At 30.0% G+C, this 20,744-nt stretch overlaps 3 protein-coding genes across 4 annotated transcripts in view; 1 reads left to right on the forward strand and 2 right to left on the reverse strand.

The window, feature by feature from the left end:
• The window catches only part of LOC128385677 (irregular chiasm C-roughest protein-like), a 34,811-nt gene extending 18,255 nt beyond the window's left edge, over window positions 1-16,556 (reverse strand). The window contains exons 1-2 of the mRNA XM_053344563.1: window positions 15,623-16,556; window positions 11,154-11,303 (exon numbers count right to left, since the gene is read on the reverse strand). The gene's annotated coding sequence lies outside the window, so the exon portion shown is untranslated. The remainder of the gene's footprint in view (window positions 1-11,153; window positions 11,304-15,622) is intronic.
• Window positions 16,557-16,579: 23 nt separating this feature from the next.
• LOC128385673 (legumain-like) lies at window positions 16,580-17,518 on the reverse strand. Its single transcript, XM_053344559.1, has one exon. It carries the CDS (start codon window positions 17,516-17,518, stop codon window positions 16,580-16,582), a length of 939 nt encoding a protein of 312 aa, XP_053200534.1.
• Window positions 17,519-19,581: 2,063 nt separating this feature from the next.
• Window positions 19,582-20,744, forward strand: part of LOC128385782 (nephrin-like) — a 74,281-nt gene continuing 73,118 nt past the window's right edge. Inside the window, exon 1 of one of the 2 annotated variants that reach the window (XM_053344696.1) lies at window positions 19,582-20,198. In XM_053344696.1, the coding sequence (XP_053200671.1) occupies window positions 19,985-20,198 (214 nt within the window). In that variant the 5' untranslated portion in view covers window positions 19,582-19,984. The remainder of the gene's footprint in view (window positions 20,199-20,744) is intronic. The other variant, XM_053344697.1, reaches the window with a different exon arrangement.

Below are 20,744 nucleotides of genomic sequence, written 5' to 3' on the forward strand. Positions count from 1 at the left end.
GATCGTAATCACGACGAAACATTTATCCTCTTATCTAATCAAAAGTTATCATTTTCAATGGATCAACGTGTTTGTTATATTATCAAACTTATTGATTGTTACATTTTCTGTGTAACAATCAAATTGATCAAGATGATTGAGAATCAAAATCAGATAATTTGGTTGAGAATAACAAAAAAATTGAATACAATATAAAACTACCATTGATATGTAAGTTATCATCAATTTCAATTCCCTGAAGATATTAGATTTTTTTTCACCAATAATTTTATGTTAACATTTATTCAGTTATCATGCAACAATTTCATCCATGAGCTGATCATCATCATCATCATGATAATGATGATAAAGGAAGAGGAAGAAGATAACAAAAAAAGATCCATGTAAAAAGGTAAATTTTATTACTATTATTATCATCATCTTTTTATCATCTTCATGATAAAATGATGATAATAATCATCTAATATATTATATTGGTGAATATTGGTTTCATTTGAATGAGCACAAAGTTACACTGTTTCAATTTTCATCTCATCTTCATGATGATAATCATAATGATGATGATGATGATATTTAATCATAGGAAAAAATGAGACAAAGATGATCAAGATGATGAAGATAAAGGATGAGGATGATCAAGGTGATACATAAATATGTATGAGGTGAGACGCTCGGTTGACCAAAGGGTAAAAACTTAGGATCTTCAATCAACTTTAATATCCTTTGAATGATTTGATTAATAATAATGATCATCAAGTTAATCATTTATTTTATCCTCATCTTCAATTAAATGAATGAATGAAACGAGAACCAAGTTAATTGTAAAGATGAGAAAAAGAATCATGAATTTGTAACAAGTGATTTAATTTATCATTTCATTGGAAATTGATTAATTGTAATCAATTGATTGAACAAGTTTCTATTATTATTTGTGATACTAATCATTTATCAGCTGATAATCATCATGTTTAACAACAACAACAACAATCAAGTTAATTGATATGTTTTTTATCAAATTAAATATTAATCATATAAATGTAAATATGATTTATTATCATTTAATGTTGATTGTAATTGACAATGATTGAATGTAATTGTTGACAATTTTGCATAATCATAATAATAATAGTTGTATGGTGACATTGATTTAAACATTATGATTGCGATTCAACAAAACTACAACACCAATTAAACTTGACATTATCATAATCAAGTTTAATTGCAATTTAATGTAATAATTTAATTTGCTAATAGTGAGAGAAACAAAAATCATCATGTTTAAATTTACATAAACAAACATTTAATATATAAGTTTATCTCCATCCTCATCCTCATCTTCATCTTCATCATCATTATCATCTTGATGATTGTGGTTATGACATTAGTTTGTCTTCAAGTTTTTTATTGTTCAACTAAATTAACTGATAAATTGTTTTCGTTTCCAGGTTAATTATAAGAAATTAGAGTAAAACAATAGAGTGGTAATGAAAATGATGAAGATGAAGATGAAGATGAAGATGAAGATGAAGATGAAGATGATCAGGTGAATATAATATTTGAATTTCCAGCTTACAATTAGCATTGAATAAAAGTGAAAATGATTAACATGGAAATGTAAATGTTAACCAATTGACTTTCTTTCTCTCTCTTTGATGATTAATTATTATCTTCATTATCTCATCATTTTTCATCATCACAGTTGATAAATAGTAACTCAGAACACAATTAAACTCAGTTAGTTAAATAGATAATTTTATTGTAAAATTGTAATGATGATTAGATGAAAGTAAAATGATTAACTTAACTTAAATTGTTGATCGATTGGGTTTTTATATCAGTAAGATTATATAAAGACAAACATTACAATTAGTAAATTGTATCCCAATTAAGGTTAAATTGTTAAAATTAAATTTAACACCAATATCCCATGATAATCCCTTAAGATGACGTTTCTTAAACATTTACTTTCTTAGAAATTCAATACTAAATTATCATGAACATTTCCATGAATCAATTCATTAACTTTCTGAGAAAGTCAGTAGTATATTTCAATAGATATTTACATGATAAATTCATTTACTTTCTAGGAAAGTCAATTGATAATTTCATATTAATTGCAATATTCCTTTTCTCCCACTCAATTAATATTAATAATTTTCAATTGCGATCTTAATTTTTCAAATCTTTCTCGTGGTAATGATTTTGTCATAATATCGGCAATCATATTCTCAGTTGATAAATAATAAATTGTTATTATTTTATCATTAACCTTTTCTCTGATAAAATGATATTTAATATCAATGTGTTTAGATCGTGATTGAGACACTGGATCTCTTGCCAAAGCGATTGCACATTGATTGTCTTCATTTATGACAATTGGTTTTTCGAAGATAAAACCAAGTTCAGTTAATAAAGATTTCAACCAAATTATTTCTTTTGTACACACAGTCAAAGCCACATACTCGGCTTCAGCAGTCGATAGCGAAACGGTTGATTGTTTCTTACTACCCCAAACAATTAGATTACCAAAATTGAAAATAGTTAACCCACTGATACTCTTTCTGTCCATTATACAAGATGCATAATCAGAATCTGAATAACCAACAACCAGTTGATCATTAGATTTGTCAAACAACAAACCATAATTCATTGTCTCTTTCAAGTATCGATAGATTCGCTTGACAGCCAAACAATGTTGTCGATTGTAATTAGTCATAAATTGACTAACTACTCCCACTGCGAACGTAATATCTGGTCGAGTACAAGTGGACAAATAAATTAATGCACCTACAGCACTTGAATAAGGATAACTAATATCAGCATTTATATCAGTTGATTTCGATAATTTAACTGATAAATCAGTTGGAGTTTTACTTGGTTTAGATTCAATCATATTATACTTTTCGAGTATAAATTTGATGTATTTTGATTGATGCATTTTAATTGTTTGTGACTTTTGATCAATATCAAATTCGATTCCAAGGAAATACTTAAGTTCACCAAGATCTTTCATTTGGAACTTAGTTTTCAATTGTTCCTTGAGAATATTGATCATCTCAATTTGCTTTCCAAATATAAGCAAATCATCAACATAAATTAATACATAAATTCGTTTAGATTCACTTTCATTGAAATACAGACAATTATCCGATTGAGTTCGTGTAAATCCAAGTTTCGTAATAAAATCATTGAACAAATGATTCCAATTTCTTCCTGACTGTTTAAGTCCATACAAACTTCGTTTTAGTTTGCAAACAAGTTCAGGATCATCAACAAAACCTTCAGGTTGATCCATGTAAATTTCTTCTTCCAATTTACCGTTCAAATAAGCAGTTTTAACATCGAGTTGATGGACAATATAATCAAAATTAACGGCCAACGAGATTAATAATCTCAATGTCGCAAATTTTGCAACTGGAGCAAAGGTTTCTTGATAATCTTTACCCTTGACTTGAGTAAACCCTTTTGCTACTAATCTTGCTTTATATTGAACATCACCTTTTTCATTGCTTTTCATTTTGAATACCATTTGTTTTTAATAATATTTGTATTCTCAGGTCGTTTGGTTAATATCCAAGTTCCACTATTAACTAGAGATTGATACTCTTCGTTAATTGCTTTTAACCACTCACCTGAATCATTTGATTCAATTGCCTCTTGATAACTTTCTGGTTCATTGTTTAAAGTTATCAGTGTTTTCTCATTTGAACTTTCAACTTGAGATAAATCAGTTAAGTCATTTTCGATAAGTTCAAATTGATTAATCATTGAATCATTTTGCTTAATGAGAATTGATTTTTCGTCAAAAATAACGTCTCTCCCATAAATGATTTTGTTATTTGATAAATTGATTAATCGATAACCCTTTTTGTTTACACCATATCCAACAAAAAGAACTTCGATCGACTTTGGTTCGATCTTGAGATGTTGTTCGGATGGAACACGAACAAAAGCTTTCGATCCAAATATTCTAAGATGTTGAACATTAGGTTTTCGGCCTTTCCACTTTTCGAATGGAGTAACATCACCAATAGCTTTGGATATGCAACGATTTCTTAAATAACCAGCGGTCATAGCTGCTTCCGCCCAATATTCTAATGGTAGTTCGGCTTGATGTAACATCGAACAAGCCATTTCACGAATAGTTCGATTCATTCGTTCGGCTACACCATTTTGTTCATGAGCATAAGCGATACTAGTTTCATGTTTAGTACCTTTTTCTTTTAAGAAATTCGTAAATTCAGATGATAAATACTCTCGCCCATTATCAGATCTAAAACACTTAATATTTTTACCATGAAGAGTCGAAACTTCAGCTTCATATATTTTATATTCATTGAAAATTTCTTTTCTCTCTTTTACTGGAATCACTTTTACCCAATTGGTAAAATCATCAATAAAAGTTATAAAATAACGACAACCAGAAAAAGATGGTACTCTGATTGGACCGCAAATATCTGAATGTACCAAGTCCAAAACTGATTCAGTTTTAACCATAGTTCGAGCTGGATACTTGTGCTTGGTCATTTTTCCTTTCAAACAACCTTTACAAATATCAGACTTCACCTTTAAGGTTAATACCATCGATAATATTTTCTAACCATCTTGGTCATATTATCATAATTCAAATGACCATATCGAAGATGCCAAAGATTAATATTACCAATTGGAATCGTTTTATCTTCACTTTCGACTTTCTCTTCCTCGATATTTACTAACGAGTAATCTTGATCAATTTGATTAACTCGCAAATAGTAAAGTTTCACTTTTCGTTCACCAACAACAATCAACTTATTAGCAAGATAAACTTTACATTGTCCATTTTTAAATGTACAAGTAGCTCCATTATCTTCAGCTTGACCCATGGAAAACAAATTGATTGCTAATTTTGGTACATGGTAAACGTTTTTAAGAATAAATTTAGTCCCAAATTCTGATAAAAGTTCAATATCACCAATACCGTTGACATCCATCGATGTACCATCAGCTTGAGTTACACTTTTACCTGGAGTTTCATAATAATTTCTGAACCATTTCTTATTCCAACTCATATGGTTAGAAGCTCCTGAGTCAATAACCCAATTTTCAGAATCTTTATCATGATTAACCATTGTAAGTGCATGTTCATTGGTTGGACTTTGTTTCTCAAACTTTTTCTTTAAATCATTTTTGTCTCTCTTATTGTTTTTCAAAGTTGGACAATCTCGTTTATAATGACCTTTTTCTTGACACTCAAAACAAATAACATTTTTCTTGTTTTTATATTTGAATTTCGTCTTGGTCACCAAAGCTGATTCATGTTCATGAACCGTTTCAATTTGCATGTGATCTTCTTCAATTAATAAACGAGCAATAAGATCTTCAAACTTAATAATATCCAATGATACACGAATAGCTGATACAAAATGTTTGTATTCTGATGGTAGCTTACCTAGTAACTCAATTACCTTATCACCATCACTTATTGGATCACCAATAGAACCCAATTCAGACCACAAACGCTCTAACTCAGCAATCGAATCAATCAAAGGTTGATTAGACTTAATTTTAAAGTTAGAAAGTTTTTGCTTAACAATAAATTTCTTTGCTAAGTCTTTTCGCTCGAATGTTCGAACCAATATGTTCCAAACTTCGGCAGCCTTTTCTGCGTGTTTGATTAAATAAATATATTTCGAACCAACACAACAGCACAATAATCCAAGAGCTTTTTCGTTATTCCGATTGAATAAATCGATTTTTCTTTGGTCACCTGTATCTACAGTCTCATTGACTACATACCAAAGACCTTCTCTTTTCAGGAAGTTCATCATCTTAAATTTCCAAACATCGAAATGTTTACCATTAAAAATATCCACTAAACACGGAGAGTTTACCAATGAATTACTACCTCTAAGCGTATCTGGACCCATAACCAGTTGATAAATAGTAACTCAGAACACAATTAAACTCAGTTAGTTAAATAGATAATTTTATTGTAAAATTGTAATGATGATTAGATGAAAGTAAAATGATTAACTTAACTTAAATTGTTGATCGATTGGGTTTTTATATCAGTAAGATTATATAAAGACAAACATTACAATTAGTAAATTGTATCCCAATTAAGGTTAAATTGTTAAAATTAAATTTAACACCAATATCCCATGATAATCCCTTAAGATGACGTTTCTTAAACATTTACTTTCTTAGAAATTCAATACTAAATTATCATGAACATTTCCATGAATCAATTCATTAACTTTCTGAGAAAGTCAGTAGTATATTTCAATAGATATTTACATGATAAATTCATTTACTTTCTAGGAAAGTCAATTGATAATTTCATATTAATTGCAATATTCCTTTTATCACAATCAACTTGATGCTTTTAACATCATCATTATCATCATCATCTTCTTGTTACATCAAATTATCATCATTATATTAATATAATGGTGTCTATGGAGAAGAAAATTATTTTAGAGAAAAAAAGAAGGAAAAAAAACTAAAATCTTCTAACAATGATTCTAACTTTTATCATCCTTTGTAGGATGAAAAAGATGATGAGGTCAATCTTATCTGACCGAAAGTTGTTCAATTTTCAAGTGACCCTTATGGCTAATGTGTTAAAGGTAAAAAAAGATGAGGATGATAATGATAATGATGTTAGATCCTCATCTTAAGTGGTCATTTCAAAAGAGGTAACCGGATGTTCATCATTATCTACCTGAGGTAATAATTGATGAACAGGTAAGTAAATATGTAAATAAAGCTTATCATTTGCATGTAAACTGTTGATTTTGATAATTTACTTTGTGATCAAATTTTAATTATCAATTGAAATTCAATATTTTGGCAATTGAATCAATGATCATTTTGATTACTACAGGTGAAGATTTTGATTCATGATTATTATTATTATGGTTATTTGATTTGATTTGAAAATCTGATTCGCAACAATAAAAGGTAAATGGTCAATGGGTAAAAGGTTAGATATATTATATAACCATATCAAATGGTCAATTAGGTTTGGTCAATGGTTTTATTTTTGTTACTGTCCATGGAATCACAATTTGATATTATTGCCCAAATAAAATGTTTTTATATTATTCAGCTTTCTGTGTATTGAATTGATGGTAAACATTTATCAATATATTTATCAACATCAACTAATAGTTACCTCCAAGTTCAAGGTAAATGGTTAAAATGTAACACTTTTGACCAAAACTGGACACTAACGTTTAACTTTAACATGATGATGATCATCATCATCTTGATCCATTGACCATTATCAACATAATCACTGGTGTTGAAATTTACTTTCTCCTGTTGTTTCATGATGAACATGAAGATGAGTTAATTAAAATAGATGATCAACATTTGAGAGAGAAAAGTAAATACCAGTGAGAGAGAGAGAGAGGAGGTTAAGTTCAGATGAAAGGATGAGGATAAAGTGCCAAGTGATGATGATGATGATGATGATGATGATTGTACCGGTTGATATAATGGTAACAATTGAGAGAGAAAAAAAAATGAGAGTAAAAAGCAAATAGTTTTTACTATGAGTTTGTTTTTATTGATATTTAGATGTGAGAGAGAAAGATGAAGATGATGAAGGAATAAAATTTCACACAGATAAATGATGATGAGGATGCTAAAGGAAACAGGAAAAGGATGATGATGACCAACAAATAAAATCCTGAAAGATTTACCATGAATAGTGATAATATCATGTATTTACTTTGAGAAAACAAAAAAAAACAGGTAACTCAATGGAAGAGAATAAGAAACAAAAAAAAGGAAAACATTTTATTGAAAATTCTGATGAAAAAAAAGTTCATCTGAGAATTTGAATTTAAATTCAGATCACATCAGTTGATTGTTTCTTTCCTGTTCATCTTCACCCTGAAAATGACTTGAAACCATCATCATCATTGACACTCAATAGTTTAATATTATTATTATTATTGTTACAATCATTTTGACAATCTCTTTATCACCATTATCGAGTCTATCATTTCAACTTAACTGAATTGAAAATTGTGATGAAAAACAATCAACTATTCATTGGAATTGCCTATCGAAAGTGATTCAGTTTTTGCTGAGTAACTTATTCAATCTCGAGTTGATGTTATTTTCCCTTTTACATAAAGTCCATCAACATAATAACATCTTCATCATCATGATCCTCATCATCATCAGGGTGATGATCATTATCATCAGAAAGTAAGAAAACAATAATCATTATGAATGGAAAATTTTTGCAACTTTTTCTTTCCTTATTCTTGTTAAGTAAATGGTCACTTTATGAGGAAACTTTTTCTTTCCTCATCACATTCAGGTGATCATCATGATAGATTCAAAGTGATCAAGATACATAAATGATAATCTGTTCCAAGAGTTATCCTAATATATTAAATCTGTTGAAAAGATAAAGTTACTCAGTTAATGTCAGAACTTTTTTTTTCATTCACTTTCACACCATCCAAAGAATAGCCAAAAGATTTTGATAAACTACATCATCATCATCATTATCATCCAATATCATCCCACTTGCACTTTAACTCATTATCATTATCACCATCATCTAGTATTCATCCACCCAGTTAATATTCACACTGAATTTGCAATTAACTTGTATGTTAATCTTTCAATGGTAATATTCAATTTCATCAACAACTTAACTCCAATAATATAACAGGCAACCTTTAAATCATCAACAGAATCATTATCATCACCACCACCACCATAGTCATCAACATTATCATCACTCCCCAGCTAATTGTATCTTAAATAATAAATATCGTCATAAATATTGAAGGTAACATCAAAATGATGTTAACATTGGGAAAATGTATCATCATCATTATCTTATACCAGAGGTAATGATGAAGAGGAGGAAGAGGAAGAGAATCAGATTGGATGATAAGAATATAAGAAGAGGAATCACAATACAAATTGTGTAACATTATTACAAATTTCCTTCTGAACTTTCATCAAAACATCGTCAGAATCATCATGAAATGATCATGTTTTCACACTGAGTTGAGAAAAAAATGAATTTCTAATCAGAGGATTTCTGATTCTTTCTGAGAAAGTTGGAGGAAAATAATCAATGATCATAATGGTTTAGTTTTAAATCTTTTGTGAAAAGTTCATTTCATCATGAAAATATAACTTGCTAGATAAAATTTAGGATAATAACATGAAAATCAATGAGATTTTCATAACAGAAAACAAGGTGAAGGTTATTGACTATGACAAAGACTCCAGAGACTTGACCAACAGGCTATGGTCAACGGTGAATCCTACAAATGGACATTTAAAGGTGGGAGGATAGAGTAAGGGTGGAGACGAGGATGATGATATAAGCATTTGACTCTTGGAGTTAAAGTGAGAAAGGAAATCTCTCTCAAGGTGAGATAGAGATTGAAACTATTGTCACACAAAAGATTGTCACAGATCGTAAGGTTGACATAGTATGAAGAAGACAAAAGAGGACAAAGAAGATGAAGAAGATGATAGTTAGAGAAACAACTGAAAGAGGGAAAAAAAGGAAAAAAGAGAGAAAAAAATTCGAAAAAGTTTGTTGATGAAGATAGAAAAGTATTCCCAGTGAGAGATAACATAATCTGACATTTAATTGATGCCGATCCATCATTTGAAGATGTTGAGATGATCATTATCTCACTTTATCATCTTAATCATCCTAAATGATGATAACAATAATACCTGTGATTTTATATCAACAATAAACAAACAGTAACCGATAACTTGTCACGAATTGAAATTGATCAATTGAATTAAACCAACGACGATAAACAAATGAGACAATCAATTGATTATTATCACGAGTAATTGATTAGGAATCAACAAGTGAATATTAATCATTATTTATGCTGATGAAAAGTTCCAAGTGAAAAAAAAGTTCTTGAAATTTTTCCGAGGAAAAAAAGTTCTGTAACTATTGTGTGTGAACATAATTTTCACCATGAATCTTTTTCTGCTGATTAACTTTATTGAGAGAAAAAAAATTTCAGGGTGAAAAATATGAATTCATGTGAATATGAATTAACTTACAATTCAACCAGAAATGTAAGTGAGTATATGAAGAAACTGTTCAACATTCAAAACCACCCTGAAAGATTCATGAACCAGGTGATATGCTGAGGGTATGAATGAAAAAAAAACGTATCATCATGAATATCAAATGAATATCATATGAACTCTCATATTATCATGTTATTATATTGTTATTATTAATAGTTTGTAACATTTTGCTTCTTAACTCCTTCACCTTTTATCATATTCATCATCATGTCAAAATCTGAGGAGGAAGATGAAGATGATGAGAATGATGAAAAAATCTCCATCACATCGTAACCTATATATTTAGGAGATGAAGATGAGGATGGAAATTACTTTAGAAAAACAGATTGACATGTTAATCCATTCCCAGGGCAATTGCTCATCTTCATCATCTTTCTTGTGAATATTTATGTAAATTATCATTGATCAATTTCTTATTATTATATAACATTTTCCCTGGAAACATGAGATTCATAACTTTTTTTCATCTTCTTTTGTATTCAAGAGTGAAAATAACAATATTATCATCATAAAAAAGTCTCATGAATTGAGACTCAATTAGTTAGATAAACTATTCACCATGTTGACCAGTATATTCATATTCCGTTACCTTGGTTTTTTTCATCTTCTTATTACAGATTCATTATCTCTGAGCATCTTAATCTCAGGATGATGATGATAATAATAAGTCAAGACGTGAGTTTATTGATGAAGATGATAGGAAATCTTTGAATCGTGAAAAAAAACTAAGGTAAGTGTCTCAATTATCATTGTAACGTGTGATATTTTCTGAGCAAATTATCCTGATATCATGTTGTCAGAATTGTAGTTGATAAAAAAAAGCATCAGTATTGAACAATCAGAAAAAAAGTTCTCGTCTGTACTTTTCAAGTTTCTACCATTTTTTTACCTTTGAAAAACTCACGGAAGTTGATATTGTGTATCCAATGTTCATTGCTGGTGATTTTTTCTGTTGTTGTTTTCAAACTGTGTTATTATTATGTGTTGTTGAGATGATGGAGACAAGGAAAAAAATAATAGAGGATAATGATGACCGTGATGATGATAGGTCACACAAGTCTTACCTTGAGAGATGGAGATGAAGATGATTCTTTCAGTATCAGGATATCACGGTTTTAGCTTCTTCTCTTTCTGATATTTACTTGGAATAGTAAAAATTTTTAACAAAGAATAAGATGAAGAAAGAAGATGAGGATGAAGAGAGAGAAAAAAACCTGAAAGAGAAAAGAAGAAAAAAAATTTAGTTCCAATCGATGAACAGAAGCATAAATAAGTTTGATAGAAAACTAATGATGATAATATAAGAATTGATGAGAAGATGAAGATTATATCAAGAGTGGGTGAGATGCAGATGATAGAGAGGCCTTGATGATGATGATGGAGAATGAGAGAGATACTTTAAGGAGTGAGAGTTAATATAATGAGGAAAATCTTATATGAGTCAGTTTAATCTTCTTTTCATTAGAGAGCAAGAAAAAAATATACTTTTCTCTTCCTGAGGATTAACAAAGAAGATGATGATAAACATATAATACGTATATCGAGACTTGACCCTTGTTATCTGATCCTTTTTTTCATCATAATCATTGGCTCCCTTTTTTAGTTCTCTCTCATGTTATCTCTCACGCTATCCTATTGATAAAAAAGCATATTGAACACTCCTGGAGATGGTGAGTCAAATCAGGAGAAGTCAAAACCTCCCAGGAAAAGGGCGTGTCGAGTTCAATTGGGATACTGAGAGAAGTAGCTAGGTGAATGATGATCAACATGATGATGATTATGATGAGATGGAAGAAAGTAAGAAAGAAAGAAAGAAAGAAAGAAGAGAGAGAGAGAGAGAGAGAGAGAGAGAGATGCCCTAATTATCATCCGAGAGACAGATTGGTTACATCAAAGTGAAAATAGTTAATCTCAAGGATTTTCAACTAATACAAAATCATCAGGGAAACTCACCAAAGATCATCATCATCATCATAATTTCTCTCTCTCTCTCTCTCTGGCTCTGGTTCTTTCTCTCTTCCTTGCTGTTTGCTATTAAGTTCATCTATTCACCTCATTTAGTGTTCATAAACTTTTCTGATCATCAGAATTTTCATCTCTTATGCCTCTCTATCATCTTCATCCCTTATCTTTATCATTCACTCGTCTCTTTCTTTACTCTTTTTTATCCATCTTTTTCTCACTACCTTGTATTAAATATCATCATCATCTCTCTAGAGACAAATCATCTCTATGCATCCATCATTAAGAAAAGCTTCATCCTTCATGGAAATTTGTTTCAATTTGTGTTCTAATTTTTTCTCCCTTGTTCCTGTATTCGAGTGTTGTTGTTACAACATGTAACTAAAGGTAAACGAACACGAAACGGAAGCTCAACATCATCAGAGAAAATATCATGCTAGTGATAATGAAAACGTAACATGAATGAAATTAGAATCCGAGAATAAGTAAATGAAATGAGTAAAAGATAAAGAAGAGAAAAGAGTTTGCTTGTTATTCCAATTGTTCATCATGTTCTCGTCTCTCTCTCTTCCTAGAAACAAGAATGATAAAGTAAACAAGAATCACCACACAGAATGAAAATGAAGCTACAAAAGATCAAGATAGAGATGAGAAGATACTTTCTGATTAAGATGATGATCGATCAAGATGATGATGAGTAACAATTATGATGCAATAAAAGAGTAACAAAAAGAAAAGAAAAAAAAATTTCTAACTTCCTTTTACCTGGAAAAAGAGTGTTTGTTTTCAGTAGAAGATGAAGAAAAAAAAGGTTATCTAGATTATCATCATCTTCTTACTTATCTTCATCATCACTATCACCATCAACTAACAAGTTATCAAAAAATTCACACAAAAGGAAGATGAAGCAAAAAGATAAAAGAAAATATCAGAAAATTTGGAGAAAAAAAATTCTTTTCCAATTGAAACTAATAAAATAACAGAAATAACAGATTCCCTTTTTCAAGGTGAGTCAATAAAAAGGTAAAAGAGAGAAAGAAATAATTTCTATCATCATTATCATCCTCATCTTTGCTCATCATCATCATCATTTTTAGAGGAAATTTTCTTCATAGAGAGATGAATGGCTTTCTATCAATTGGAAAAGTGTAAAAAGTAACAGCAACAGTTGAATGACGACAGAAAAAAGTGAGAGATTAAGATTCTGAAAGAGAGAGATGATGATGAAGATAAAAGATGAAGGATGAGAAGATGTAAGATGTCAAAGAAATGATATAATATCGTATAGGCTTTGAGGTCAAGAAGATGACCAGTAAAGCCTATAACTAATATTATGAAAGAAGAAGAAAAAAAATCTTGTCAAAAGTTTCACTTTGACTTATCAAAGAATCAAATATAATAAAAATACTTTCAGTATTAATAGAAGGCTAATCCATAGAGTGGACAAAGGTCAAGCATATAAGAGAAAGAGAGAGAGAGAGAGAGAGAGAGAGAGAAATGAAAGAAAACAAAAAGTGACCACAAAGAATCAATCTTTTCACTTTCACTGGTCATCTTTTTCATACTCTTGTTCTTGACCAATATAATAACAATCAGAGATGAACAAAAAAGTATAACAATCAATTGATCAATCATGATGATCAGTAAATCATATTTGTCCTTTTACTTTAATCTAACCAATGTTCACCGAGGGATTTACAATAATATGTAATGTTAATCCGAGTAACATTTACAACCATCAAGATTATCATTACATTTTAATTGTCATATCATTTTGTTGACAATTAATCACATTCAAAGATTAGCTAAGGTATTGTAATCATTTCATTTCTAACGGTAAATTGTTAGAGGTAAAAAAATTTCTCGAAATTGGAAAGAGAAGGAAAAAAAAGTTCTAATACAATTGTTTCATCTGAATTTCGACTCGTTATGATTATTACCATAGATTATCATTCATTTTGATTTCTTTTTCTTATTTCATCATGACAGAATTTATCTTTTCATGATGATAAAATATTTCATGAGGAAAATTTTCTTGATAACATTGTAATCATAATAAAAGTAATAACCAAAAATGGATCACAATTGAAACCAGAAAATGAATTAAATTACCTGAATAATATAAACAACAACAACGATAATCATCATGATGAAAGTTGATTAAGAGTTAAAAGCTCGAAGGCAAAAAAGACACAGAGAAACGACAACAAGACAATTTGATAACAATCAATTCCCAAGTGAGATTAACAATTGATTAATCAATTGCAATGATAACAAGAAGAGGAAAAAAAAATCTATCATCATCTTCATCATCATCATCATTAATTCAGTACTAAAGGAATCAATTTAATAACAATGATAATCATACCAAAGGTAAACAAGAAAGCAAAAATTACATCACAAACTAATCTAAGGTTTTTCATTATATCAGATTAGGATTAACAAGATGCTAATCCAAAAGCTCAAGGTAGATGATTAATTTTAAAGGTTTCCTTATTATCATTATTAACTAGATTACCTGATCATATATTTATTATCATGATATAAAACCTCAACAATTGATGATAAAGCATTTTTGTTTTCATCCATCATAAATATCACCATGAAAATGATTCCGATAATCTGAAATTTTCTGATTCCGAACCAGAATTTGCCTTGAGGTGAATGAGAAAAAAAGTTTAGCTTTTCATGGTAATTTATTTTGTATGAATCAACATCATTTTCATCATTAGCCATCTTCATCACTGTTAGGATGAACAACAAGACAAAGTTAATTTGATAATCAGTGAGTAGTAATAACTAATTATCGTTATCGTTTAGATTATGAAATTAGATAATAATTGACTAATTATTATATTCCATTGGTAGGAAACTTTGTCCATTATCTGGTCAGATTATCTTCATTGATTATATTATATCTTTCGGGTAACTTTAATTCCAGTGATTAAGTTAAATTGATTCAGTTTACGAATTTGTTTCCATTTGTTAAATTTCATTTCTTTCTCTCAATTGACCAACCTAATAATTTTCTTTGCTTCTTTCTTCCTAATGAACAGCAATTAACTTTCATTCGATACAATTTAAGATAATCACAGTTATCATTAAATTTAGAAATTCACATTTTCGAGGAAAAAAAAGTTCGAAGTTCATTTTGAGTCTCTCATTTTGCTGATTCGCTGAGAAACATTTCTCTCCATGTAAATTTCATATTCTGCCAAAATATTATAATAACTTCGAGTATCTTTTCGAGTAACAAAAAGTGGCCTTTGTTTTATCGTAATGAGCCAAGATACTAAATAAACGCTTCGATGATCATTATCATCATCATTATCTTCATCTTCTTAATATATGACATCTTATCATAAATTCAGTCAGAACTTTTTTCTTTCAGTTTCTCGGAAACAATCATGAATTTCAAGGTTTCAAGATTTTCTGATCAATGAAAAAAGTTCATTTCTTCAAACTATTGATCGCTAATTTAATTGTAACACTTGATTGAGCTTTTAATCATATACATTTCATCTGATTTAGTTTGCTAATCACAATTAACGATTTGATTGATTGGACTTACCTTGAATTTGATGAAAAATTTTTAATGTAAAATTATTGTTCACTTTGTAGTTAATTATTGTTTTTTTAATCCAATTGTAATTGTAATTAGCACTGATTAAAGTTGAAAAAAAAACACAATTTCAATTGATGAATTAAGGTTAATTGTTGATTGATTCCTTTACAATTTAAATTTAATCACAATTAAGTTTGAAGGTGAAACTTAAATGTTAATTATTGGCAGTAATGAAAAAACAACTTAAATTGTATAAAAAAGTTTCCAAATGTTGATTAACTTTTAGATTGTTGGTTAATTGAATATAATTAGTTAGTTGAGTCCGAGTATTGGCAAAGTTTAATCACAATTAACAAGCTAAATTAAGGTTTTCAATTTAGTTTCAAGTTTATTCACAAATTAATCCAAAATGTTTTGTAGTTTGTTTTGTTTTTTTACTTTGATTGTACTAAACTAATTTCTCAAGTTGATTAGTTTAATTGTGATCAAAGGGATAAACACAATGTAAACACATTCACCGCTAGTACACATTAAGATTAAGGTGATGGTAATTTGTTGATTGTTGTTGATGAGAAGCTTCAATCTTCATCCAACAAAAACTTAAACTAAACTAAAAGTTGTTTCTGTTTGGTAAGTAAAAGCAAACTAGTTACACCATTAACTTAATTGTTACAATTTAGAAGCGATAGTGACATCTATCAGTGTATGTAAGAGTTAATTTTCCATTTCAACTATCAACACAATCCAATTGTTACAAGACCATTGAGCGAATTGTTCTGTCACAGAATCGACGACCACTGAACAAGAGTTGGGCTTTTCGACCGGAATTCAACCTTGAATAGAGTAATTATCCCTAGAATTTATCGTTTTTGTATTGGTACTTTTGCTATTATTTGATGTTGGGTTCAAATCTATGATGGATGATTAAGATGCCTTTTGTAATTGTAAGTTGAATCGTTCAAGTTAGAAATGAGTACCAAGGTTGATACAATCAGTTTCAAATGCTTTGGTCACTATGGAATAAGATTTATGGTCAATTAAAGGTAATCGAATTGAAAGAACATCGGAAACATGTGAACAGAATCCATTGGTACAAAGTTCGTCGATCACTTGTCGAATTGACCTATCATAGAATCGACGACCAGAGACAAGGGTCGATAGTTTTGATTGAACTTCTTTTGTGGTATTCGAGCCATTTGAAGCTAATCGACGTTTCAAATTGATCAAAGGCACATCGCGACTATTAATCGAGCCCGAAGTTTTGATGAATTTGGATCTTGAGTCGAGTTTATTTGATTCTCCTTGGAATTGACCAACATCAAGGGAACCCAAATCCTTAGAACCATATTCTTGGGGTGATGAATTTCTAACTGATTTAACAACGTTCTTGAACTGAGTTTCAAGAGTTTCATGAGTAAGATCATTACTTTCCGAGTCAAGAATCCAAGCAACTGAATATTCATCAGCTAAACAGGTCATTATGTCGGGTTGATCACAGAAAGTGGCGTAACTTGACTCATCTGGATTGGCCGCTGTAGTAGCAAAGACACTGATGTTCGAGGGCAAAATGTTGGCAAACATTGACCCTGATTCACAAGCTTCAAGGTAAAAGGTCAATTTACCGTATAATCGGTTGTCGTGCATGTAAACCAAAGCTTCATTGAGCTGGTGGGATGAAAGGGTCGATGAAGGAAAAGCAACAAGACCTGTTGCCCCATGGTCAGAGAAGTAGATGAAGACGTGATCATTTGGTCCAGAGGTCAAAACTTTTTTGCCCTTGGCTGCGAGTTCCTTGTCACCTTTAAGCACTTTGATGAAATTTTCGGGGGTCACTTCATGTCCAGTGTAGTCCTTTGAGACTCCTGAATAAACGTTGGTTCCTTTTGAAACATTGAATACCATTACTTTGATTGAAAATGATGTGATAAAATTATCATAATAAGAAGCAAAAAGTTAATGATTGTATTTAAAAATTGTGATAGAAAGTTGATAATTTCTGTTGGGTTGAAGTAAATTGTATTTATAAAAATTAACGAAACATAATTAGCCAAATTGTTACAAATCGCAATTAATTAACAACAAACTGAAGATGAGGTAGTATAATCAACAATTAAATCAGTTTTAAGTACTTCATCTTTAATCAGTTTGATTTGTAATAAATACATAGAAAATGATAGACTGATTAAATGAACAATTTGGAAGCAAAAAATCAAGACACAATTAGCTGCCATTTAGATTGAGATCAGTTAATTGTTCATGATGAAAAAGTATTCTAACCATGTTTAACCTTATTGGCTCTTCCATGAAAGGTCATCATCGCCGTGTCACCACCGATCAGTTTGATGATATAATATGAAGCTTGAGAGGGAAGAAATGACTTGATGAACAATAGGAAGTAGATTAACTTTGGAACCACAATTATCTCCTGATTAGCCAGAATCACTGAGATCATCTCATCGGCGACATAATCTGGGTCCAAAAGTCCCATGTACTTGGTTTTCACCCCGTCTAACATGCTGGTGTTTATGAACCATGGACACACAACCGTACAGTGGATCCCATCGTAATCCTCTGTCTTCATTTCGTACCTTAGAGATTCATCAATGTATCATTCGAAATTCAATTTGACTTTTTCTCAGGTAAAAGTAATTAGAAGATCAGCTAGAATAACAATTGTCTCCAAATGCTATAATCGATGATCGAAAGGTAAAAGAGTTCACCAACACATGCGGCATTTTTACTGATGAATTATAACCAATTGAAATGCTGTTGTCAAAGGACATTAAAGATAATACCATTGGCTCACAATTAGTTGATCACAGTTGATTTGTTAAGATTACAAATCATAGAATATATTAATGATTAGTTCGATTAACTCAACTACTCAAGATGAAATTATCAATAATCATCGCAAATCCAATCCACATCCAATTAAAGGGGATATCTGATTTGATTTGCAAATGAATACCAAATGATAACAATTACCAATCATTTCACAGAGAAGTAAATTTTCATACACAATCAATGAATTAATCACAGGTAGTGACGAAGTAAAAATCATAATCAATGTCTACTAATCGAGGAAATACAAAATCTAACACTTTGATACTCAATCGTTTATCTAATTTGTCAGTTAATTTCCTTTTTGGGGATATTGATTGTGCTTTTTTTTGATTATCCAACTAATTGAATCACTTTAGAAAAAATCACAAGGGATTATAATCAGGTTTAAATTCAGTATCCACTAACTTGATTAAGATTTGCTGACATTTTAGGTATAGATTACGTTCAAGCTACAAGGAGTCTATGAAAGGTTAAGGTATCAAAAAATTGACCAAAAATCCTACAAAACAAAAGACTAGTACGAACAAAATCTGATCATCCATTCATGAGAAATTCTGAATAAAAGTTCTTTGTACGCGAGAGCAGTTCGGCTTTTGAGAGCGCGAGATTCAAAAAGAGAGAGAAAAAGTAAAAGGTAGGGAAAAGAAAGAGAAAGAGATGAAAGAGAGGACAGAAGAGAAAGAGAGGGGAGAGAAAGAGGAAGAGAAAAAATTTGATTAAAGATTAAATTTCACAATCGATTATTTTGTCACTCGAATCTTCAATGGTTCAGCCAATCGCCTCGTGGTATGTAAAATCCATCATTAAAGATAATCTTGTTTACGTAAGTGAAAGGTGAACAATCAAAAATCTAATTCTAAAATTAATTTGCTTCTGTTCTCAAATCACCTTTTCGAACCAAGCGGCTCGTAGTCGACGCGCTCAACATTTGCCACAAATCCTCGAAATATCGTCATTAGAACATTAGTTTCGACCTCAAGTAACAAGATACTGAAAATGTTCATCAATAAGTAAAAATTTCAAAGATAAACTCAGTTGTAACTCAAATGAACGCTAATAGATGTCACTATTTCTCTCAAATGTTCATCTTTTCATCCGCTTTGCTTTTGCTTCTCAAACAGAAACAACTTTTAGTTTAGTTTAAGTTTTTGTTGGATGAAGATTGTGATTATCAACAGTTAACAATCAGCGAGGTTTAATTGATCATATTTCTTAATTGTTTCTGTGAATATTGTTAACTAATTAAACGACAATAATAATAGTAAATAGTTTTGTGAAAAACAAAAATCGGATCAATTGGTAAATCAAATTAGACACAACAATCAAACGGATTAAATGAACAACAATCAACAAGAACCATCATCATTATATCAACTGAGCTAATCAAAGTGTCCGATATTTATTTAAATTGTTTTCGTATCAACTGTTGATAATTATTATTAAATCCAATTGATCAACTGTGTTGTTGTTACAATTAAAATTAATAGAATCAAAAAAAGGAAAAAGTGTTAATTAATTGAATGGATGGGTTTGAATACCCACCAATACAAATCAATTCCAATGGAGTATGTGATAAATTTAATTACTCATCAATCAATCAATTGGTTGATTATCTTATCGTTATTAATTATACCCAAAGTGTATTCAAGCCCAATGGACACAATAGATTTTGTTAATGATTCACCTAATCAATTTAATCGTCATCCGAAAGATGCAACTGGATTTAATCGTTCATTAGGTAAGTTCTGAACAATCAACAAACAATTAAACTTAACTCCAGTAGTAATTAAAACAAAGTTAATCGTCAATTTGATGATACGATCGATAAATGGATAAAACAATTTTCTCTCTATTATCATAACTCATAATTAACCTGGAAAATTAAAATTAACTATTACAATCTAAATAATCCATCTGATGATGATTAAGTTAATTGTTCAATGGATCAGTTATAGATTTAAATCTTAATCGAGATCTTAATCTTGACAGAAAATTAAAAATTTAGTCTAATTGTTAATGAATGTGAAAGACAATTAAATGATGAAACCGGCATTGAATTAATTAGATTAAGTTAATAATTAATACTGATAGTAAATGTTGATGATGATAATATAATGATGATTAAGGGGAAATGATAAAATTAAATTTGGGAAAAGGTTAACATGAAGATTATGATGAGGATGAGGATGAGGATGAGGATGAAGATGAAGATGAAGACAGGTAGGAAGGCTTAAGGGGAAAGGTAGAAGATGCTTCTTGTTTATCAAATGAAGATGAAGCTTCT

Source organism: Panonychus citri, unplaced genomic scaffold, assembly GCF_014898815.1.
Source record: "Panonychus citri isolate SS breed McGregor unplaced genomic scaffold, ASM1489881v1 Contig00050, whole genome shotgun sequence".
NCBI classification, from domain to species: Eukaryota; Metazoa; Arthropoda; class Arachnida; order Trombidiformes; family Tetranychidae; genus Panonychus; species Panonychus citri.

Coding starts and splice junctions, on each gene's coding strand:
- LOC128385673 (XM_053344559.1), bottom strand. CDS start 17,518: ATGGTATTCAATGTTTCAAAAGGAACCAACGTTTATTCAGGAGTCTCA.